Genomic DNA, 24,430 nt, shown 5'->3' on the forward strand with positions numbered 1-24,430 from the left:
AAACAAAAATAATTACAAACTATTTTACACAGTAGAAGTAAAAGATATGAATAAAAATGTGAATTTCTTCATTTAAATTGAATTTTTTTAATATGGATTTCTAGTTGGTTTTTATTTTTAAGTAAAAACCTTTTAGTATATTTTTCTAATATTTAAATTAAAAAAGTGAAGAAAATATTTTAGATTTTAAAATTTATTTGTTTTTTATATGATATAAAACTGATATTTCTAAATATATAAATTAAATTACGAAGTAGAAGTAACATATATACATGAACACATATATTAGCCAAAAATTAATTATTTAAAGAATTTTTGATTTTGTATTTATATATTTTTTTACTTTTCTAATTTAAAAGTTATTAAAATTTAAAATTTTTGATTACTTTTATTTAAAAGTTATTATTTATATAATTCATTCAGCTCATTTATATTTAGATTTGTGGGGCAGTTGAATTATATACTCTACCTTTTAAAATAGATTAAACAATCCAGTCAAACCCCTTTTCAGTTTAATTATCATTATCATATCTGGCCATTATAACTTTTTATTTAGGATATCCATCATCTGTGAGCTCAAAATCAGAATCAGGATCTTAAAAAAATAAAATATATTTTGATAAATAAATATTATTTTCCCTTAGACTCTCGATCCAAATTTTATCATAATCTTCATAGCCTGGTGTAGTGCAGTAAATTATTCCATTAAATTTGTTTAACTACTTTTCATACTTTTCTTCTAACATATCAGGAGCTATATCTAAAAGTTTAATATATAAATTTTAATCAACTTAAATATCTAATTCTTCAAACTCTTCCTTTCCTTTTTCTTCTTTAATAAACTCTTCAAAGTTTCTCTGTAGAATTTTATACTTGATTTCTCGTTCAGAGCCAATCATCAAAATTTTACACTGCTTTTGCTTACAACATTTTGCTAAAATTTACCCCATTCTATAATCCTTAAAATCTTATCACTTCTTTTTTTAAAACAATACTGTTCTATATTATTTATTATCAAAAGCTATAGAATTTTAATTAAAACATCAAAATTTTCTATACAATCTTAAGGATTAATGTAAATAAGATCAAAATACATTTTACATCAAAAAGTAAATGTTAATCAAATTAGCAGATCTCTTTTTGCTAAAGAAAAAAAAAAGAAACGACAACTGCAGGATTCGAACCTGCGCGGGTAAACCCAAAAGATTTCTAGTCTTCCTCCTTAACCACTCGGACAAATTGTCTTGATTGAGATAATACTAAATAAATCAAAAATTAAAATTTTGATTGATAAAATATAAAATGAACCAAGATAATCAGAAATAAAATATGCTGCATAAATTTATTTAATTAATATTTCTTTCTTAATAATCAAATTTTTAAAAATTTTCTAGTTTATAATTGATAGACAAATTTTGGTATTGCAAAATAATAATGAAAAATTCATGAAACTTTATAAAATTACTTTTTTTAAAAAGAAATATTTATCACAAGTAAATATTTTTTACAAATAAAATTCATAAAAAATTTAATTTTTATTAGAAATTATAATTTTTTTTCTTTTCTCAATTTGTAATTTGAGGCAATGTGTAATCTAATTTTTGATTTTTTAGATTATGTGTTAAAATATCCCGATTGAAGATATCTGAATAATAACGCTTAAGGAATTGCTGGCTTTCAAAATTATAAAAGAAATCTATTTCTTCCTCATCCATTTCTAGTAGTTCTTCTATATTAACTTTTTAATCTTCTCTAACTTTTTATAAATTTTAGATTATTTCTTCGGATATTTAAGGTGTTAGAAAAGCAATAAAATCTATAAAAGGGCAGTCGAAATTATTGTTTTAATCAAACTCTTTGCAGAGATCTATAATCTAATGTTCAATATCTACTTTAATTTCTATATTATCTAAAGTGATAAAATCTGAGCTGAACCTTACAGTTTAATTGAAGTTCCTCATATTATAAGCAAAACGATTGAAGTAGCTAATGGAAAAAGCAGTAACATAATCTCTCTTTAAAAAATCAATAATTCCATATTTCTTCATCATCAATTCAAAATATTAGGGTTCAATACATAACATTTTCAAAAAATCTTTACTAATTCCATTATCAACAAAACCAATATTTCCTGTGTTTATGTCGAAAACATAGTGATTAAAAATATAATATTTATAGTTTGGAAGTGTTTTTAGCTTAAATTCTTCATACTTCATTTTAGAATGTTCTTTTCTTTTCATAATTAACTCAAAAGAAGCTCTATTATTCTGTATCATTAGGGCTGTCTCTAATCCTATGCGTGTCTTTTCTTACAGAAGCTAAAGAGAATCGTGTACTTACTTAGCATATTAGTCATTTAAACTTAATAAATATTGGCTAGCAGCTTAAAATTCCATTTGTGTTTAACACGTATGCTGCAATCCTACTTCATATAAATTACTGATTTTATATTCTTTTACATATGATATTTTTTTATAAAGATTCAATTAAGATCTTTTAGATTAAACTATTTTTTTTCCGACTATATTATCATATTATATTACTATATCACAAAATAAGAAAAATTAATAATTGAGCTATACAGGTTTTGTCATTATAATATTTATGGTTTTTTCACCTTTCTACTTTTTTCTTTCTTTTAAAATTACCTACTTTTTTGTAGGAACCAAAGTATAGTCTACTTATTTTAATTTTTCAACTTTAGGCTTTTTAACTTTTTTAATTTTAAGACTTAATTATTTCTAATTGTCTAACTTTTAGCATTTTATTGAAGTAATATCTGATTCACATTCATTATTCTGAGAAAGTTATTAACTTTGACTTTCTTGTTCTACAAAATGTTTTATACATATTTTATGCTTTTTATTTTCTAAGTTATTTGCTAAAATAGAAAAATCCTCAGAATCTTCTTCTATAACTATTACGTCTTTAGTTATTAAGTATTTATTACTTAAATTTATGCTTTATTTAGTAGTTGCTTTTATATCATCAATACATACATTTTAATAATTTTTTTGAAGAACCATAACTGAATCATTTGATTCTTCATTTTAGCTGTGCGCATTTTAATCAATTATGTTATTTATTTATTCTTGCAGAGAATCTTCAACCCTATTAAATGAATGATTTATTTCAAATTATTGTAAATCTATAGTACTATTGCTATTACTTTAAAGTTTTTAATTATTTTCAACTCTTTAATTGTTTATCTTCATATTTTGAGAGCTATTATTTAGCTCAGTCTACTAAAATTAATGGTTATGATGTTCTTAATCAGCAAAATAAATCTAATGAGTTGCTTATTGCTATTATAATTGTATTGGTTTATCTTAAGCAAATGGAAAATGTTCGTTTTGCAGTTAAATATCTTCATAACTTTAACTCATGAAATAGATCAATTTAAATTTATATATATAATATTATTATAATTCTACTACAAATTCAAATTGAAAATATTGCTTAGTTACTAATGTTCACTTTTTAAGTCTTAAAATTTAGTTTTTTTAATTAATGTGTTTATTAACAAAAAATAATATTTGCTTCTTTTTTAATGTATCGCTGATAATATTAATCAAATTTTTAAATGTAATTATTTTTTTATAATTAATTATTCTGTTTGTTTGCTTACTAAGAATGAAATTTGTTTCTGCTATTTCTTTTTAAATATAACACTATTAATATCTTTATTTACATCTTTCCTCTTATCTAAACTTAATAAAAATAAACCATATATTCACTAATGTATTTTGTCTTTATAACTTACTTTACCATGAAATTTTTTTCATTAATTTTTATAAACAAAATTTAATTTGTTCGATTTTATTAAGAGTTTACAAAAAATTTTTTTTTAGTTGCAAATAAAATTTTCATAAAATAAGATTAACTTTGCCAGCAATTTACACAATTTTTCAATTTTGTCTATTAAATGATGTTTTTAATTTCAAAATCGAAGAGTTGAAATAGATAGTATTGTACTGTTTATCTTTTAAGGAAAATTCGCATTGATACAACACATAGTATGAAATATTTAATATTATTTTGTTGACTTAAACTGGCTTTAATTTTAAGTTAATAATTTTTAAATTATATAAAATCGATAAAAAGTAAAGTTCAATGATTAAAAAAGAGTTTGTTTCATATTTTTGATAATTATTTAAATATTTCTATTTTAAATGAATTTTTAGTTGAAATTTTATTTATTTTAAATTAAAAAACAATTTATAATTTTGATAGCTTTTAATTTTAGTATTTAATTTCTAATGTAAAATTTATAAAAAAGAAAATTTGATAATTTTCATGAATTTGCTTTCTATTAAATAAATATTACATTGTATATTTGAAATAAAATTAAAAATTAATTAAATTAAAATTCATAATGATTAAATGAATTTAAATCCTATTGTTTCTATGATAGCTTTTATATTTTGGCACCAATCTACCTCTTTTTCAAAAATCATCAACAGATCTTCTTGTGCCAAAATTCCTAGAATAAAAAAATCCTCTAAATCTCCTTTTTTGAATAGTTTTAGCTCTTCTGGAAATATCTTTAATAAAAAGAATTAAATTAGATTGATAAAAATTAAATTTTAATGATAAATTTTCATTCAAGTTTATTTACAAAATATCTTTTGCTGTTCTTCTGAATAAAAATCTTTAATTTTGTTTTAATTTTAACTTTAAATATGAAAAATTGTTTACTTTTCTATCAGGAGCTACTAATGGTTCTTTGCGAATTTGAGGTTTATTTTCTACTTAAATGTGAGCTAAATTTTATGGGATAGTCGGACAAGTTTATTTAAGATAATCTATTATAAGCCAATGCATTATAGAACCTATCCAAGTGCAATTGCTTTAAATTTTATTAGTATCAAATTAGTATTTTTGTTACGAACCAATAATATTTCTATAATAAAATGTTAATGAAAATATTACTCAATATATTATTAATTTTTTGGTTTTGAGGTGTCAACATTATAATAAGGTAGGACAATTTTATATATTAATAGACGTATAAGCACAAGACATAGTATAAGCATATTCTACGAACTCTAGTTAATGTTCCTTTTAATAAAAAATTAAATTAATTCACTTAAATATACATTAATATGTATTCTCTATTAAATATTTTCAATAAAATAATTGATAAAAAATTTCATTTATTTTTCTGCTCATTTACTATTAAAAAACTAAAATTTATATTTATACTATAATTAATAAGATGAAACTAGATTAAAGAATGAATGTCCTTGAATAATTTTATCTTCTAAAAATAAGGAACTCACTAGGTTGGGATATGTAGTTTAATTTTAAAAGCTTTGTGAATAAAATACAAATATTTAGTTACTTTATTGATCCATAATAACTAAAGCTTAATCTATTCATTTCGAAACGCTACAAATAATTGTTAGGTAAATGACAACCATTAGATGTCATTTCTTTCAATAAACTAAAGGTTTCTTTACCCAGCGCTTCTTAGCTGAAGTTATCAAACAACCCATCAAATATATTCTTTACAATTAACTAATAAATTTACAAAATTTAAGATTTATTTTTTGATAAACTAATATGAATTTAACTAAAATTTCAGTCAGCCTTTTGTCTTTGTCTTTTCCTTCTATCAATTTTCCAGATTTTTTCAATGCCAATTCTTGCTTTTAGTTTTTCAGCTATATTTAACATTAAAATAGAGGTTTGATTAATATTAATTCAAGCAGATGAATAATAAATTAAAATCAGTTAATTTGTTGAAAGTACTCGCTCTAAGCCTGTTTTAGAAGCTGACTTCATCCACTCAATAATTTTCTAAATTTTTTGATAAAAATATTAAATATATTGTTAAAATTCATATAGAATTACATTTGAACAAGTACCCATCAGCTACATTAAATCAGTCATTTATTTCTTCCTTTTATTTTTAATAAAATTTGGTAGATAGGTACGAACATAGTAAATTGATAATGACAGCACTAAAAATTAAAGTCTCAAAATCTTCTTGATTTTTTTCATGTTAAACCTTTTTATCGTAAAATGAATTAAATTTTATTTAACATAATGATTTCAATCTTAAGAATTAGTTTCAGTTTTAATATTTTAAAAAAAGTATTTTTACTTTTAACCTTATACAACAGTAGATTTTTTACTTGAGACTGCTTTAGTTATTTTCTTTGTTTATTTTCTTTTATTTTCCTCTTCTAACCTTAGCTTCTCTTCTTCAAGTTCTCTATTTTTTTATTCAACTTAATCTAACTAAAAGAGTAATTTATTTCTTTCCTCAACAAGATCTTTATTATCTGCAAATTTCTCTAGCATGTAATCCAATCCAACTTAATAGCCTAACTCCTTTTTGAGTAGGATATTTTATCTTCTCTAATTAAAAATTATTTTAAAATAGAGTGAATTTATTAATAAAATAAAAGAACTTAAAATTGTTGAACTTTTTTTAAGATAATAACAAACAAAATTTATTGTTTTATTAAAAAAAGTGATATTTTTATTACTATTTCTTTGAATTGATCAGTTAGTTCGCCAACTATTTAAATAAAATGATTTTTAGTTTAGTAATAAAATTATTTGATAATGTATTTAAATTGCTTGAAAAAATTCAAAAATTAGTTAAGCATTACAAACTTATGAGGATAATGCAGGGTTAAAAGGAAGAATAAATGGAATTTTTTGATTATTTTTTTAATTTAAGATGTTATTCACTGTGCTTTTATTTTTCAAAAGAGGTTCTGACAAAAATAAATGAGCTATATCTTTTGACTATTTCAACACTGAATTCGAGCTCTCAAGTTATTTAATTTTTCTTTCAAGCATAAGTCGTTCTTCATACTCTTACAAATCTTCTCCTTAAAAAATTTAGTTTTTTAGCTTACTAGATTTATCATATAACTCCTATTTTGTTAACAGAAAAATTATTATACAATTTTATATCTTGTCCTTGCATCAAATACATTTTATAAAAAAATTGGTTTTCTTTTTTACTTAATTATATTTATCTAAGAAATCAATTTCTTTCATTTGGTTTTTTGAAGCAATTTTTGAAATATAGTTTCTTTCTTAGTAGTGTAAATACTTACTATACTTTTCTTAATAGCTTTATAAACCACTGTTTGGATTTGAATCCTCATTCTCTCTAATTTTTTTCGTATTGCTATTCAATAAGTGTAAAAACTTTATACTATAGATATTGTGTGATTATTTTACTAAATATTGTTTTAAGCTGCTTATGCTAGTGTATTTAACCCACTGCTTCTCATTCTATCCATATTTTAATTCTTTAATGTGTTATCTCCATAATAATTCTAAATATTTGGGTTTATATTTTATCTTTATTATCTAATTATAATTTTTTTAAATTATTTAATTAATCATTTTTACTAAAAATATAATGCATTATTACTGAATTTAAGGATTTTATTAATTTTTTTTCTACTAGTTTAAGTACATATTCATCTCACCCTCGAAATTGCTAAGAGGATCAAAATTGCTTTAAAAACCTTTTTTATTATGTTGATCGTAAGACTGAATTAATTATGAAATCTGGTTTAGCTTAAATTCTTTCTCTCCACCAAAAACTGAATTCACATTTTTTCTTTCTATCAAATTGTCTAAATTTTTTTCTATTGATTGTTTTTCATAAATTAGAAAATTAACAAAGTTAAAGTAATAATTTTAATAAAAATATTACCATACTGCTTTTATGTGCCTAAAGATTCTTCGATTTCTTTTTATATTTAATTCTACACTATTTATTACTATTTTAGCTTATAAGCTTACTAATTCAAAATCCTTTGATTGTTTTAAAGAGTGACCTATAATCATAATTTATTTTGATAAAAGTTAGGTTGTATTTAAGATAGTAAACTTTTGATTATAAGAAATAAAATGTATTTTTTACTGCATTTCTATCATTTAAATATTGAAAATAATCATTAATTATCAAGTTAGGATTCTAAGCATAAGGAGATTGGTTTGATGAATAATTTCCTTACTATTACATTGAATTTTATATAGAATTAAAAATAAGAAGATATTTTAAGATAAATAAGTAAAAAGTTATAAGTTTAATTTTTCAGTGTTATCAATCTATCTATGAATATATGTTTGATTTATTCTATTAAAAAATAATCTCTTTTTAATTATAAATATCTGATGAAATTTTGTGTACACAGTGACAATTAGGAATAATTATTAGAAAATTCGCATATTTAATATTTTATAAATATTGTTTTTTTAATTATTCTATCTAAATGTAATGAAAAACATTAAATATTAAAAATATATATTTTAAATTTGTTTTTTTGCAAATAGTCATTTTATGATGAATTAATAGCTATTAATCTTTTGATGAAATAAATTTTTAATTGACGATCACTTTTAATTAAATAAGTTATATGATGGTAAGAGATTTTAATTTTTTAAAATTTGAAAACATTGTAAAATAAATTAATCAAGTATTGTATAAGTCGAATAATAAACTGTATGCTTGCTAGTAATGAAAAGTAATAAAATAAACAAAGTTATAAATTACATTTGATTCTAATAAAGTAGAATATTTTTATTTGGGATGAAAATTAATTACAATTCATATTAAGTATATCCACAAAAATATATATTAATTATTTAATAACTAATTTTTCTAGAAGATAAATCATAAAAAATACTGAATAAGAAATAATATATTTATTTTATTTAAGTAACATTTAAGTGTTTCTTATATTGCAACTCAAGAGAAATAAATGGTAATTTAATTATTTTTATTAATTAGAAGGATTGAACTAATGATTAATTGTTTTATTGGGAGTTAGTATTATTTGCAGACAAGTTAGTTAGTTATTTGGTTGTCCATTTCAGCTACTTTTATTTATAATATGAGGAATGTAGAAGAGGAAGAAGTGAAATTTTGGTAAAGTTGACGTTTGTTTTTTTGATTGAGCCAATAGTTGATAGTTGTTTGTATTTGTAGTAATTTATATTAAATTCAATCCTTCTTTCTCTGATTGCAAAATTGCTTTGATTTTTATATTTAATAGTAGAAAGTTATGTAATAGCATTTTCATCAATCTCATATGGGTGAAAGAGTTAGCTTTTGAGCTACATCTAGATCCTTAACCATTTTTTTAAATTCTTCAAATGAAATTTTGCCATCAAAGTCTTCATCTGCCTTAATAATAGTTCTATCTACTAATTGCTAAAGCTAAATTTCTGTAAGATTAGTTCCAACCATCATCTTAAGTACAGAGAATAGCTCACCGTTAGAGATATAGCCATCATCTTCGATATCATAAACTTTGAAAGCAAATTCTAATTTTGCATTTTCGTTATCTGAGTACAAAGCACTCAGTCCAGTTACAAATTCCTCAAAGCTAATTGTTCCATCTTTATTTTTATCAAAAATTGATACAACTCTTCTAACTAAAGGATTTTAAGACAATTCTGGTAAGCTTAAAAATTCATCGATTTCTAAATCTCCTGACTAGTCTTTATCCATCTTCTTGAAACTCTTGTAAAGTCTCTTCATTTCTTGGGGAGTGAAGTTGCAAGGATTTTCACTTGGAGCGTTACCCATTTTTTATCTGTTTTAATTTACTTTTAATTTTAAGTTTTGAAATGCTTTCTTCTCTTTAGATTTCTTTCTTTCTAGCTTTAGCTATATTGTAATTTATTAATTGAAAATAATTATTCCCTCTTTTACTTTCTTTCTTCATTCTTATTAAAGGAAGAATCTCATCTATTTACAAACAATATATAAAGGTAATAAATAAGTCACATTTTCCGAACTACTAATAATTTAAAAATTAGAGACAAAGAGAAAATGACACAATTAGTACTGTTAAAATAAAAAAGAATCAAATAAAACTTTAATTCATTAAAACAAACTTGCATAAAAACAATACAATTTATTGTTTGTGTTCTATTCAATTTGTTAAATTTTAGATTCTTTTTCTTTTTATAATTGCCTAAAAATAATAATAATACATCAAAATTTTTTCAAAGATATAACAAATTATATATTATGTCATTTAAAAAAATAAAATTAATTTATCTTAAATATTTAAAATGATTTTTTAGTTAGTTAGGCTGATAGGTAGGTAGGGTTATTTCAAAAAAATCACGAAGTATTATTTATATTTTTTTTATTTGTTTTATTTTAGCTTAAATCAATAAATTATTATTTTATTAAAAAAAAAAATAGCATCATTGATTTCAATAAATGAATGCATGGAAAATACCCAAGATTCAGAAAGCAGCTAATTTATCAATTATTAATGATGTGTCGTGTTATATATTTATTAGTAATTAATTTACAAAAGTTTTTGAATGGTATTTTTTTACTTAAATATTAAAATTAATTAATTAATTAATTAGTTAATAAATAAATAGATATTATTAATTTTTTATTAAGGAGATAGAATAAAAAATTTAATATTAGCCACTTAAATTTCTTACAAAATAATAACTTTAAATAGGAAAAATAAATACATAAATTGATAGAAAGATAGATAATAAGTATTATTATTGAATAAAATCAATATAGGTGAAAGAATAATAAATATGTCTAACAATTATAATAGTATTTAGTTATTAAAATCCTTATTTTATTGTTTGAGAATAAAAAAATATATAATTAAGATATTTATTATTTACTTTTTACTTTTTTATTATTACAGCCAAGTCAATTTATACTGTTGCTTTAAATGAGCTCCTAAATGTGAATGTCAATAGCGAGAGTTTAAAAGTATTTTTAGAAAATATTGTCAATGTGATTAACAATTAGTCTAAGTAGTTACAATCATTTTAGCAATAGCTTGAAGGTAAAGCAGATAAAGAAGAGGTATAGTTTTTATGCAATTAAATTTTAATCAACAATTATTATTTAATATCGAAATTTTTATAATTTTGATATATGCTTATGCTCAATCTTAAATAATAAATGTATTAGGTTGAAAAAGGATTCAAGTCAGTTTCAGATAGCATTAACATTTATGATAATGAGTTGTTAAAAACAATCAATAACGTCTTAGAAAAACCAAAGTAAGAAAATACAGGCAATAAAGTTGAAGATGGAGCTAATAAAGTTTGTAACAAAATAGTTATGCTAGGACACGCATGCACTATTCTATATAGAGCTAACAAGGTATTTAATTTAAAATATACAAATATAATTATTTATAAAAATCATTTGCTCTACTTTATAGGGATGGGATAAAAAGTTAGATGAGATTGCATTAGAAATACCTAAAAAGCTTGAAAGAGATGAAATGAAAATAAAAGTATTTATAATTCGAAGAATAAAAGCTTAAATAAATATAAAATATTTTTGTATTTAGGTTAAAAAAACTAAAACAAAACTTGTTAACGAGTTAGAAGAAATTAAAAGGAAACTTAACAAGTAAATGGATGAATTGAGTAAGAAAACAGTTACTTAAATAAACAAGTTTGAGATTGAAGTGAAAGATGTTGAAAAGAAAACTTTGTGGAAAATATAAGATTGTGAATAATTATTGAGTAAAAGAATAACAGGAGAGTTTGTAGATAACTCTATAAAATGCCTTGAAGATAAAATTAGAAGAGAAGTCAGAAAATTTATTTTTTTTCATAAATAAATTTATCATTTTTCATTAAAAAATATTTGTAGATGCTTAAAATGAAGGAAGAAAATTTTGGAGGGATAAACAGTGCTATTGAAGATCTAGAAGATAAATTTAAGGTATTTGAAGAAAATAATACTGATAAAATAAAAAATGTAAAGCAGTAGCTTAAGGATGTTGAAGATAGCTTTGCTAATAAGGTATTTTTTCTATCTTTATAAGATAAAATAGTAATTTCAATTAATAAATAGTTTGCCTTAAATGAAAAATATGAAGCAAATAAAAAAATTGTTTAAGATAAAATTTCAGAAATTGAAACCAGGCTAATTACTTTAGATAGAAAAGGTGATGCTAATCAAGTTCTTGAATAATCAAGAGAACTTGTAAGATAACTAGAGGCTAAACTCTATGATTAAGAAAGATAATTGGTAAAATATATTTGTTTATTATTTTGAAGAAAAAAATAAATTTTAATTTTTCTTTATTTTGAGTGTTAATAATTTTTTACTTCTTAAAATGAACCAATGATTATTTTTAATAACTTTACTTAATTTATGTTTTTATTAATAAATTAGAATGAATTAGCTGACTAAGTTTCATTGTTAGGTAGTAGAGCTATTAGCAGTGACAAAAAAGTAAGCATTCAATACACTGAATATCTTAGCTTAAAATTATTTTAGTAAAAAAGTGGAAATGGAGAAGATGATTGTATTGATCCTCATAAATTGTGTTTATTAGAAGCTAATTTAAAGAGACTTAGAGACGAATTCAATGAATAAAAAAGAAATTATTCAACTTTAGAATAAGTATTTACAATAAATTAAGAAGCTAATTTTTATTTACAATTTTTTAATTTCATAAAGGATATAAGAAGAAAGTTTGACACATTTGAACATAAAGTGCTAGGAAATTTTGCATTGTTAAAGAAGTAAAACTAAAGCGAGTTCAATAGAGGTATTTAAAATATTTAAATATTTTAAAATCTAACTTTTAACAAAAAAAATTAGATGAAATTATTGGACTTATTGAAAGAGGAAAGGTAATTGCTGAGGAAAAAGTTAAATAATTAGCTAGAGAATTTGAGGATATAAAACCAAAAATAAACGGGATTTCTGAATTAGAGAAGAAAATAAAAAAGAAATTTAGAGATATGTCAGAAAATAGTGAATTATCATAAAAAATAGCAGAAAAGGTATTATTTATTTATATTATATTTATATTTTTAAGGGAATAAATTTTTTTATTGTTATTTAAAAAAGGCTGATATAATTGAAGTTAATAGATAAAATAACTTCTTAGAAGAGAAAGTTAGATAGTTAACAGATACGATTTAGTCTTTCAAGAGAGAGTTTGAATAAATTGAAGATTTTTATATGCAACTTAATACCATGATAAAATCTAATTAATAAGAAGCTATAAGTGTAATAACTGGTAATACAAAAGTTATTCCTAATAGGTGTGTTGCTTGTGGTACCAAAGGAAAGTAAGTACACAACATGTCAGATGTAATTAATAATTTATACAAATTTTATTTTAATTTGCACTATTATAAAGATGAAAGGGTATGATGGAAAAATCTACAAAGCAGATTTTAGTGGAGCTAGTGCTTATGATAATTAAGAAGTATTTGATATTTGTAAGAATAAATTATTTTTATTTATAATTGAAATTAATTTTTTTTTTTTTGCTTAAATAGACCCTTCTTAAATAAGCCCAGAAAGAGTTAGTGGATTTAATTATTCATCTAAGTAGTAACTTATATCATTTAAAGAAAGACCAACATCATCAAAAGGTAAAATAATCAAATTATTTTTATTTTGAATAAAATGTATTCAATTATTAAAAGGTAATGAAAGATTATAAAATTCATCTGGTAAAAAATGAACTATAATAAAATAAACTTAACAAAAATAAAATATACTTAATGCTTATAAAAATATTTTAAAATCATACAAATTTTTATCTTAACTATAATTTATATTCTATGTTGATATCTTTTTATATTTTAAGATGATAATTGATTTCCTTAATTTTAACTATTCTAAATAAACATTAAAAAATACATAAATAAAATTTAAAGAACTTTAATTTTATTTTAAAAAACAATTTATAAAGTGAAATAACTTTGATAAAATACACCTAATATTTTGTTACAATTTTATATTTTTATAAATAAATAGAAATATCATTAATATAATTACTTAAAAAATATTTTTGAGTTTTAATTATAGTTTAACTAAATTAAGAAATGACAGTTATAATTTTATAAAAGATAAAAAATATAATGATTTATTAAATAACTTAAATTTTATTAATTTTTAGATAAATCTTTAATTATATCATTTCCAATTTTGATAGCAACCAATATAAGAGGTAATTGCACCAAAGACACCAATGGTGCCTGGTGAAACTAACTAAGGATACATAAATCCAACTGCAACCTTTTTTAATTTTAAAATAGTTAAAAGTAGAATTTATAATAAATTTATAAACGGTATACTGGAATATCGAAAATATTTCTAAAAGCATCTACAATAGCTGCATCGATTCTAGCTTTATTAGATTTAATTTTTTCACCTTTATTTTCATTTGAACTTAAACGCTTTTCATTAATTTTAAAAATTTTTATTATGCCTTTTACTTTTAATATTAAAATGCTACCTCAGCGTTGTTAAGCTCAAAGAGATACTTGATTTCTTAGATGTTTGATGTAAGTCCAAAGAGACAATCTAAGAACCACCAAAAACTACTATAAAAATCAGCAAATTTAGTTAATTCAGGTCTCTTCTTCATTAAATCAAGCTATTTAAATAATAATTTTATATTTTTTAAAATTCAATTTTTATTTTGAGGAGAAATTTCTAATAAAATTCCTTTGAAATTTCTATCAAATAAAAATTTTAAAGAGCTTCTAAAATCAGTAGAAATTTGTTTGATACTCGAATTCAAATTAATAAATTTTTTTTAAACTTTATATAACTTAACATTTCAAAATGTCTATTATAAAAGCTAACTATGAACTAAATTATATTTAGTTTGATTCTTTAGAAATGGAAAGGTCAATTTGGATTTATAAGCTTTTAATTTAAAAAAAATAAGATTTCAAGATTATTTACTCTGGCAAAATAGAGGATGTGATCTAAAAGGAAAAACAATATTAAAGAAATAGTTGAGCCGATTCTCATAGTGATGTAGAAAGGGCTTTATTTTATATCTGTGACGCTCTTAGGATTTTTTAATGAGTTATTTAATTGCTTTATCAAGTCTATGAGAGTAAAGCTTAAACCTATAGGTCTACCAAATCTCAAAACCTAAATTATAGAAATAAGAAATTAAAAATTTTAAAGCTAAGATTAGATTAACTGATAATAAATAAATGATTCATACCTTTCTTGTGAGAGACATGTTACCACTCAATCTTTCAATTCTGCTTGTAAGTTCATCGAATTATTCTTTAGTAATTGAACCTTTTGCAATTTAATGTCTTAAAACAGCAGCAACAAACTTGGAAACGTATTGAACAACTCTGCAAGTCTATTATGTTATAATACTATTTCATTTATCAATTTTAAAATGAATAATAGTTACTTTATCTCTACCAACAGTAGTACTTAAAAGAGTGACAAGAGATTTTAATAATTAGACAGGATTTTAAGACATTTTGAATAACACCACTATAACTTTTTTACAAAAATTTTTAATTATTTTGTTTTTTTTTAGTTAATTACAATAATTTAATTAAAAATAAACAAATTTAAAAGCAGGAGAATAAATCATTAAAGACATAGATTGAATCATCGATTTCATCATTTTGTTATTACGTAATTAGCGACCTTCGTAAAGATTTTTTTGCATTATTTCATTTTCCAAAAAGCATAGCAGACATTTTAATGGTTGATAAAACACTTATTCACTATTACTATTATATTTTTTTATTTAGATTTTTCTAAATTAAATATAAAAATTTAATTACTTTTTCTAATATTAATTATTTATTTCAAATATAATTTATATAAGCAACTCAAAACTTCTACTGATAATAACTTTGATAATTATTTTGATTATATGGAAAATAACTATTTTACTTAAATACCGTCAAATACCTTGCATCATTTAAGATAGATGATATTTTAATTTTATATTTTCAAACCAAAATTTCTTAAATTATTTGAAGAAATTTCTAAATTGAAATAATGATATGAATAATTATCAATGGTTATATATAATAGATTACTTACAAATATTTAAATATTTAAACTATTGGTTAGGTTATTTTGAATAAAATATCGCTTATTTAGTTCATATCTATTGTTGTTACTATTTATTCAAAGCAAAACGCAAAACAAATAAAATTGTATTAATATAATTATATTAAAAATAACTTTTAATTTTTAATACTGCTAAAATAAAATAAATAAATTTAGACAAATAAATAAATAGTTTGAATTTAATATCTGTTTAATTTTAATAAAATATTTTATTATTTTCATTAATTTTTTAAAATAATCAAAATTTATAAATTAAAAATTAAATAAAAATAACTAATTGGAATTATATTTGATAAAATTATTAATTCTTAACTTTTTTTTGAATTAAAATTATAAATTCTATTATATTATTTGTGTTAAATTTTTTGTGGTTGTAATTAGTAAATATGTAAAAATGTGTGAATAATTTGCAATTACTTAGTGCTTACAAAATACTCAAAATAAAATAAATCAGTTTGAGTTTTTAGTTCAAAAATTAACGATTATATATCAATTTAACTATATTGTACAATAAATTTCATTCTTAGTAGGCATTATTGTTTTTTTTTTTTTTCAGTATTGGTTTAGAAATAACTAATATCAATAATATTAGAAAATATTAGTATTATTTGGCAAGAAGAAAAAAATATTCATAAAAGTAGTACCGTACTGTACTTACCAATCTATCTTATAAAGTAAAAATTAACTTGAAAAAAAATATTTTATCTAAGAGAAATTGTAAATTAGAAGATATGCATTAAAATAACTTTTTATTTGTAACTGGATTTTCTTCGAAGCCAGAAATACTTTAAAGAAATCACTCTTTTCTTAATGATCCTAAATAGAGTGGGTCACATGATATCAATCAAAATAAAAAACCCAAAACAGACTTTGTTTAAAAAAATAAAATAATAATAAAAATATAAAAAATATAAAATCAATAATAAAATGGAGAATAAAATATGGAACCAAATCCTCTTAAAAATGCATAAATTAAAATTAAAAAATCTTAGTTTTCAAAAAAATTGAATTAAAGCGTTGGACTTGATGATTCAAGAGAAAATTGCAGCGATATTGTAAAATTAAGCTAATCGTTTGACTGTAAATTAGGATAGGCTAAGAAAATATTACGTAGAATAATTCCAAAAGATTAGCAATACTAAAATCGTCCATTTTCTACTATGGAGAGATATGTAGAAGAATCAAATGAAAATCAAACTAAATTTAGAACTAATTTCATTAAGTTTGAATAAGACAAAGAAAATCAAGATATGAATTAAAATTTTTAGCTATAAAACGAAACAAATATCAAAGATAGTACCTGTTCCAAAAGTGATAACTTAAACCAAAATAAAAATAGTGAACATGGTATGTCTAGTAGTACGAAAAGTGATTAAAATTAAAAAAAATATGGGATTAAATGTGCTACTTAACCTGATCTTGACAACTCAATTGTTGAAAATAACTAGTTATTAGACATGGTAGATTTAAATGATATTAACTTGTAAAATAACAGGTTAAAAGCTCAACTTAATAATCAAATATTAACAAACTATATTGTAAAAGATAGCTATTTTAACTAAGATAAAAAGAGAGATAATTTACAACCTAAAAATCTTAAAACTTCTGTAATTGAAGCAAAAAAAAAATTTATAAACGTTAGAAATATTGTTAATTAGAGTTTAGGCGAACCGACTTTAGATATTAGCGATGAGACTTAAAAAATATAAGGCAATAATAAAAACTTTAAGATCTTACGAAAATCAAATTAGCATGAGTAAAATTTGATTGATTAGTATGATATGAATAGCAATAACAATTATATAAAGTTATAGCAAACTCAAAATTAATTAAATGCAAGTAAAAATAAGAAAGATACTGATAGCTATTCAACTTTAACTTTCAATTAAAAATCCACTGTTGATTAGACTTCTCCAAGTTAATAAAATACTAAACAAATTTATTAAAGCCAATAAAATAATGCTTAGTAAAATAGAAGTACTGTTAATAATTAAGAAACAAGAATCAATTAAATGTAAGAGTAAAATATAAAGATAAATGGCTTAAATCAATCTTATAATCAACAGCTTTCAGAAAATATTTAATCTAATTAATAAGATATTCCTGAGTCTCAAACTCAAAACTCTTAAACAGTTTCGTAAATTAACAACTCATAAATCGATAATAATGAGTAACAATTTTATTAATAGGAAGCTAATATTTTTAAACATTAGCAAAGAGTTATTCATAAAAGTTATGATTACTAATTAGGTGTTAAAAATTTTGCAAATTAAAATCCTTTATATTAATCAAATTTTGAAAATGAATAGTAATTAATAGGCAGTTATCCACAATAAAATTTATTAACCGAAAGTAATCATAATTAACCCATTACAGAAAAATTTAATAACTAAAACAGTAAAAACCATGGGTTGATGAAATAAAATCTAATTCTTTTCTAAAACAATAAAAAGCAGGAAACTCTTAAAAATAATATAGCCAACTAGAATTGTAGTTAAATTTCTTCTCAATTTTAAATGGAATTAGTTTCTGACTAAGGATTCAAGCCTCAGCAATATGGAAAATCACCTTTCAAATAAAATACAAAATAAATAATAATCAATCCAAATCTATAAAAAAAATTTAATTTTAATTAGCAGTAAGTTCAATAAAATTAATAATAATTAATGAATGCTTATATTGATATGAATTATAGAGCCAATACTGAACCTGTTTCTTAGTAAAATTCAATAAATCAATACACTCCCTTATCTTTATAAAAGAAAATTAATACTCAAAGTAACATAAATAATAAGTCTAAATAAAATGCAGATGGCCACTTCAATAACTTTTTAGAGGATTTTAATTTAGATAGTATCTCTATCAATGCAAACCAGCCTTTGACTAAGAGTAGCCAAAAAAGTCGTAAAACTGTTAACTAAGTTTAATACCACTTTGAAATAAATTCACAATCAGGAGTTACACCTTTATCTTTGTAAAATAAATCTAATGCTGCTCTTAAAAATACTATAAGAGGGTAAAGCTATTCTTAATAGAACCAATACAATACTAATAACATATATCAAAATAATTAATAAATCTAAAAATACGTTAAAAGTGCTAGCAGCTTGGGATTTAACGAAGCAGACCAAAAAAGCAACTACAATATAATATCACATCCTCCTCTTCTTTCACAGTCACAAGATAATATTAGTGACAGTTCACTATTATCAAATAATTATGTGCCATTTCCCATGTAAGGAAATTAAATATTTAATTCTAATTCAACTTAATCAAGAAAGAGTGGAGGAACTGGAGGGTAAAATTTAATATTTTAATTTCATGAAGTTAACTAACATTAAAATAACTAAAGATCCCAAAGTTAAAATGCAAATAGAAATCATGAAATGAATTTCAATTTATCTATAGATAGAACCTCATAAATTAGTGGGTCTTAGAGAAGTTAATCAAATCACAATAACTTAAACTAATTTCAAAATTTTAAACCTTAGTCTCTTAACTTTGCTCCACCTTCTTGTTCATCAATTTAAAGCCTTTATTCATCAAAATGCCAAAATCAATTACAAAGCAAATATTGTAACTCAAACACAATAAACAGTTCAAAAAATTTAATAGGAGATTTTAACTAAAATACAATGATGAAAGAAATGTATACAGAATTAGATGAAGATGTTCGTATATTTGATTGTTCTCCAAAGAGAATAATGCAATTAAAATAAAATAACCTTTAAAGATCTTCTGTAACTCTTAGTTAAAGTTAATTGGACTTTAGCAACACAAATAATTTGACATCTACTTCATCTAAGTTTGGGCTAAATAACTAAAACTAATAAAATGACTTAAAATAGTTTAACGAAACTGCTAAAGTATTTATCAGCAAATTAGACAATACAAATAAAGCTAGTGAAACTAATTAACTAATAGAACAATATTTAAATTAAGTACGTAATAGGATAACATAATTAAAAAATAAAAAGAAAAATACTGAAATAGATCTTATTTTAGTAAACACTAAAATTATCTAAGAAATAGAGTAAACAAATACAAATCAAAAGTAAAAAATGCCCCACAACCTCTCTTAGTAATTAGACGAAATATATTAGTAGATTAAAAAAAATATTTTTATTTATTCTTGCCAATGATAATTCTTTTTTTATTTTTACTTGTAGTATCTCACTATTATTTTACTCAATAAGCTAAAAATTAACTATGAATAATTGGTTCAAAAATTCAAAATAAAATACAGAGTTTTTTTATTTAAATTTTCATAAGATTTTAAAAATTAATTTAGGAATATTATTAGGTGTATTTAATAAATAAGTAATAAAAATTCTATTTAATTTTCAAATAATTTAATTATTTATTTCTAAGAATAAAAATTTGCAGATTTATAAAAAAGTTAAATATTAAAAATCGCCAGGAATATATTTTTACATTCTTTTTTCTATTATGATGAAAGTACATTATTTAAATTTTATTGTCTTATAATTAAATAAATGAATTAATATATGTAATAATATATAAAAGTAATTTAGAGAAAAAACTTAATGTAAATTAAAATGAAATAGTAGGTAAATGTAAACAAAGATAAGTAATTAATATACATCAATTTCTTAATTTTGTTTAAAATTACTTAGTTCATAATCACTTATAAAAGTATGGATTTAATTTACATCAGAAAAATAAATTTAGCATTGATATCGATCTAATGATTGATTGATTGGTTTGTCTTTTAGACTCAAATATTTACATTTGATAAATGTATTTATATAAAAGATAATTCCATTTGTCATTAAAGGATTTGTTTTGAAAGCTTTAATTAATCTTTTGTGAAATTAGTATCTTGATTAATCTCATAAAAAATATTATCAAAAATATAAAAAAATAAAAATTCGTAAAATTTATAGCAAAGTTTTAAAGATATTATATAGATGCTCAAAAATATTTCTCAATAAGCAAAGTCATAAGCAGCAGAATTTTTAGCTTTAGGTGATCAGTTCAGATTAGGAGATCTTCCTACTGAATAATAGGCTCCAGAGACTATCAATTTAGCAGAAAATAGCAAAGATAATCTCCCTAAAGCTGTTGAATAGGTTAAGAAACTTGACATCATTACCCTAAATACATTAACTTCTAAAGTTGTTGAATTAGAGGCCATGTACAAGGCTGTTTCTGATACTTTTGAGTCAGGAAACAAGGTTTATCTTTGTGGATGTGGTGCTACTGGACGTCTTAGTTTAGCATTGGAGTAAATTTTTAGATAAGAAGTAACTCATTTAAAAAAAGATGCTTTGAAGGAAAGTGTTGTTAGTCTAATGGCAGGTGGAGATTTGGCTTTAATCAAAAGTGTTGAAGATTTTGAAGATCATCCTGAATATGCTGTTCAACATATGAAGGACCTTTAGTTTGGTCCAAATGATTTGCTCATTGCTAGTACTGAAGGAGGTGAAACCCCATGGGTAATTGGTGCCACTAATTATGCTTCAGAATTCAGTTCTCGTAAGCCATATTTTCTTTATTGCAATCCGGATGACAAATTGAAAGTATAACGTAGTAAAGAAGTAATTGCAAACCCTAAAATTAATAAAATTAATTTGACTGTTGGTCCTATGGCTATTACAGGATCTACAAGAATGCAGTCAACAACTATACTTATGTATGCAATTGGATTAGCTATTTTCCATTGCCATCATTTAACTGGTGCAACAAAAGAAGAGGCTGACAGTACTTTTGTTATACAAGCTACAAACAAGCTAAATGTATTCACAGAGCATTTCAAAAATACAAATACTGGGTCTCTTCTTTCTCCTTTAACAGAATTCGAAAGCACTATCTATAAAGAGAACAACTTTATTTTTTATGAAACAACTTCCTACTTTGGTTTAAGTGTCTTGACTGATACTACTGAGCGTTCTCCTACATTTTCTTTGTTCCCTTTTGAAAACTAACAAGATATTAATTAAAAAGACTTTTAGCCATCACTATGTCACCTATTAATGATAGAGGATCCTAACTAGCCCTACACACTTAAAGAAGGAGAAACAATGGTCTAAAGAGCTTGGTTTGATATGCTTGGAGGAAGATAAATTAGAGGATTAGACTCAGCTTACTTTTAAAAATATGAGCAAAAGGTAGCAACTAAAAGAGCCTTAGGATATAATTTCTCACCCGAAATCGTAGAACTTCGTAGATCTTATTGCCCAAAAAATTCTAATCATTACTTCTTTGCCGTTTAGAGAGTTGTAAGTAATGAAGGTAAAGTAACTCTAAGATTCTCTATTAAAGAAGATAAATCAAATAAAGAAGTAGTTTTTAGTGAATTTGATCTTTCTCCTTTCTAAAATAGAAGACTTGATGAATCTATCTTCTTAAAAATACTCTTAAACACCCATTCAACCCTTGTCATGTGCAGGCTTGATAAAGTAAAAAGTAACATTATGATATGGGTGAGACCTTCAAATCTCAAGCTGATTGACAGGTCTATAAGATACATTTAATATTTTATCAACGACAGAGCAGAGGAGTTAAAAAAAATTAATCTTGAAGCTTTTAATTCTATCAACTATGACCTCATTTGTGAGGCATTGTTTTCAGAATCAGAAACTCTTGAATATGGATAAGCAATAGTACTTAAGACAACCAAAAGAATCCTTAGAGATATGTTTGATATAAACGATAACTGATCCTTACAGACAAACAAACAAATAAATAAATTAAAAATATATAAATTTTTATTTTTTTGTAAAATTTAAAAAAGATTTTTATATTTTGTTTTATTGAAATTTAATTACAATTATTTGAAATTATTAGTTTGTTTTTAAGTTAAATCATTTTAAAATGACAAAATAATTACAACTTTTAAACAATAATTTAGTGAATAAACAAAACAAATAAATAGATAGATTTTAGTCCTATTAAGTAAATTCTTTAGATAATATTTAGTTAGTTCCAAGTTAATTCTTAAAATTATATATTCAGCAAAAATCATTTGAACATAAAAAAAATATATAAAACCTTTAATTTTTTTAAAAAAATAAAATATATTATTTTTTTACATTTCAAAAGTTTTACAAAAATATAAATAACTATTTGAGGTTTAAGGAGATAGATCTTTTTAAAATAGAGTTATACTAATACTAAAATATAAACATATATTTTTCTATAATTATTTTCTTAAATTAAATGATAAACTAAATGATCATCAGCTGTTAATTTAGACAAGTTTAACCTCATAAATGTAAGGCCAATTTTTTCCTGTTATAAGAGTTTACTTAGTTTCTGGGTTATATGCAATACCATTAAGAACATTGTTATAACCAACATATTATCTGTATCCATCTTCACTTTCTAAAAACTACACCAAAGGAGAGAAATTTAACGTAGATTCAATCTTACCTGTATAAGGATCGAATACAACTATTTTTTTAGACATGAAAATATTACAATATACCTTACCATCAATAATTTCTAATTCATTCAAATTATCCTGAGAATACCCTTAGGAATCTGTTACTTTTACTATTTATTTGACTGTAAAGTTTTCAGGATTTATATGGAAAAGTCTATTAGTTCCATCAGTTGCTATTATAGTATCTTCTGATAGTTTGTGCATGCCCCATCCTTCCCTCATTTCTGGAGGTAAAGGATACTCTTAAAGAATTTCAGTCAAGTTTTCATCCATTTTGTAGACTATATTGTTTTTGTAAGTCATCATAAAAACAACATTTTTACCAGTTTGACTATCTTTAATCATAGCTGAACCTTCTCCAAAAATTTCTGGATCAAAAGTATAAGAATTTTTTATAGACATATCATCTAAATCAATCAAATGGATTTCAGTTTAATTTTCAAGTCCTGTGCTCTCAAGAATTAAGTTTTTGCTTATAAAAGCAAAACCTTCCACAAAGAAAAGCATGTCTCTTTTTATTTTTTTGACAACATCAACTCTCACTTTTTCATTTGCTTAGAAGCTAAATAAAGGTCCCTATTTTTGAGCTAATCTAAGACTATTGGATTTTAGTTTTTGATTGCTATTTTTTTGTTATTTTTCTAACGATGCTAATACGCTCACAGAAAGAATTAAGATAACAAAACCTACAAAAAGTGTTTTTGTTTAACCCATCTTAATAATAGTAGAAACAATAATTATCCTCTAATTTAATACAATTTAATAGTTTTTAACTATTTTAAAAATCAGGTTCTATTTTTACAGATGTAAAAATTTGATAAAAAAGCTCAAAAACGAATATCTATTAGTAACTTGTATAATTCTTTTCTTAAATAGCTAAAATAGAAATAAAATTTAATATAATTTTAATTTCTAAATAAATTCTAACACAAAAAAACGAATTTAAATTAATTTCTTTTTTATTGAGGAAAAGAATAATATAAATACATTTTGCTTTTGTTATTTAAATTTAATTAGAAAGTTATTGATAATAAATAATTGTATTGAAAAAGATTTTAATTTAAATTTTAACAAAAAATATTAATGAAATAAGTTGTCTAATTTTACTAAAAAATAATAAAAATGAATTAAAATTGAGTAAGAAACATAAAGAGAAGATG

The 24,430-nt window shown here is 22.3% G+C and overlaps 9 protein-coding genes across 9 annotated transcripts; 4 read left to right on the top strand and 5 right to left on the bottom strand. All coding sequences in view use genetic code 6, as the record gives it.

Moving 5' to 3' along the window:
• Positions 1–419: 419 nt before the first annotated feature.
• On the bottom strand, positions 420–950 carry TTHERM_00145840 (hypothetical protein; the record flags this gene model as incomplete). Its single annotated transcript, XM_001011224.1, has 1 exon — positions 420–950. The coding sequence occupies one exon, from the start codon at positions 948–950 to the stop codon at positions 420–422; it is 531 nt and encodes a 176-aa protein (XP_001011224.1).
• A 1,345-nt stretch (positions 951–2,295) lies between these two features.
• On the top strand, positions 2,296–2,802 carry TTHERM_000145879 (transmembrane protein, putative; the record flags this gene model as incomplete). Its single annotated transcript, XM_012796364.1, has 1 exon — positions 2,296–2,802. The coding sequence occupies one exon, from the start codon at positions 2,296–2,298 to the stop codon at positions 2,800–2,802; it is 507 nt and encodes a 168-aa protein (XP_012651818.1).
• A 1,568-nt stretch (positions 2,803–4,370) lies between these two features.
• TTHERM_00145880 (hypothetical protein) lies at positions 4,371–8,002 on the bottom strand (the record flags this gene model as incomplete). The annotated part of the gene is made up of 15 exons (XM_001011227.2): positions 4,371–4,544; positions 4,699–4,849; positions 4,933–5,061; positions 5,345–5,520; positions 5,577–5,666; positions 5,755–5,802; positions 5,857–6,013; positions 6,110–6,366; positions 6,498–6,529; positions 6,624–6,894; positions 6,985–7,153; positions 7,207–7,338; positions 7,403–7,622; positions 7,691–7,814; positions 7,901–8,002. The coding sequence occupies 15 exons, from the start codon at positions 8,000–8,002 to the stop codon at positions 4,371–4,373; spliced, it is 2,232 nt and encodes a 743-aa protein (XP_001011227.2).
• A 1,065-nt stretch (positions 8,003–9,067) lies between these two features.
• Positions 9,068–9,571, bottom strand: TTHERM_00145890 (calcineurin Ca2+binding regulatory subunit CnaB; the record flags this gene model as incomplete). The annotated part of the gene is made up of 1 exon (XM_001011228.3): positions 9,068–9,571. The coding sequence occupies one exon, from the start codon at positions 9,569–9,571 to the stop codon at positions 9,068–9,070; it is 504 nt and encodes a 167-aa protein (XP_001011228.1).
• A 986-nt stretch (positions 9,572–10,557) lies between these two features.
• Positions 10,558–13,478, top strand: TTHERM_00145900 (Scp-like extracellular protein, putative; the record flags this gene model as incomplete). Its single annotated transcript, XM_001011229.3, has 15 exons — positions 10,558–10,576; positions 10,674–10,837; positions 10,946–11,140; positions 11,202–11,276; positions 11,334–11,579; positions 11,642–11,794; positions 11,846–12,022; positions 12,170–12,229; positions 12,275–12,400; positions 12,458–12,548; positions 12,602–12,786; positions 12,854–13,099; positions 13,149–13,230; positions 13,291–13,386; positions 13,441–13,478. 15 exons carry the CDS (start codon positions 10,558–10,560, stop codon positions 13,476–13,478), a joined length of 1,953 nt encoding a protein of 650 aa, XP_001011229.3.
• A 455-nt stretch (positions 13,479–13,933) lies between these two features.
• On the bottom strand, positions 13,934–15,254 carry TTHERM_00145910 (peroxisomal biogenesis factor 11; the record flags this gene model as incomplete). The annotated part of the gene is made up of 6 exons (XM_001011230.3): positions 13,934–14,035; positions 14,095–14,196; positions 14,256–14,396; positions 14,711–14,905; positions 14,982–15,128; positions 15,183–15,254. 6 exons carry the CDS (start codon positions 15,252–15,254, stop codon positions 13,934–13,936), a joined length of 759 nt encoding a protein of 252 aa, XP_001011230.1.
• A 1,180-nt stretch (positions 15,255–16,434) lies between these two features.
• Positions 16,435–20,004, top strand: TTHERM_00145920 (endo-1,4-beta-xylanase xylA, putative; the record flags this gene model as incomplete). Its single annotated transcript, XM_001011231.2, has 1 exon — positions 16,435–20,004. Exon 1 carries the CDS (start codon positions 16,594–16,596, stop codon positions 20,002–20,004), a length of 3,411 nt encoding a protein of 1,136 aa, XP_001011231.1. The 5' UTR covers positions 16,435–16,593.
• A 789-nt stretch (positions 20,005–20,793) lies between these two features.
• TTHERM_00145930 (SIS domain protein) lies at positions 20,794–22,545 on the top strand (the record flags this gene model as incomplete). Its single annotated transcript, XM_001011232.1, has 1 exon — positions 20,794–22,545. The coding sequence occupies one exon, from the start codon at positions 20,794–20,796 to the stop codon at positions 22,543–22,545; it is 1,752 nt and encodes a 583-aa protein (XP_001011232.1).
• Positions 22,546–23,063: 518 nt separating this feature from the next.
• On the bottom strand, positions 23,064–23,984 carry TTHERM_00145940 (glutamine cyclotransferase; the record flags this gene model as incomplete). Its single annotated transcript, XM_001011233.3, has 1 exon — positions 23,064–23,984. One exon carries the CDS (start codon positions 23,982–23,984, stop codon positions 23,064–23,066), a length of 921 nt encoding a protein of 306 aa, XP_001011233.1.
• Between the last annotated feature and the right edge of the window lie 446 nt (positions 23,985–24,430).

This window comes from Tetrahymena thermophila (assembly GCF_000189635.1).
Source record: "Tetrahymena thermophila SB210 genomic scaffold scf_8254747, whole genome shotgun sequence".
NCBI classification, from domain to species: Eukaryota; Ciliophora; class Oligohymenophorea; order Hymenostomatida; family Tetrahymenidae; genus Tetrahymena; species Tetrahymena thermophila.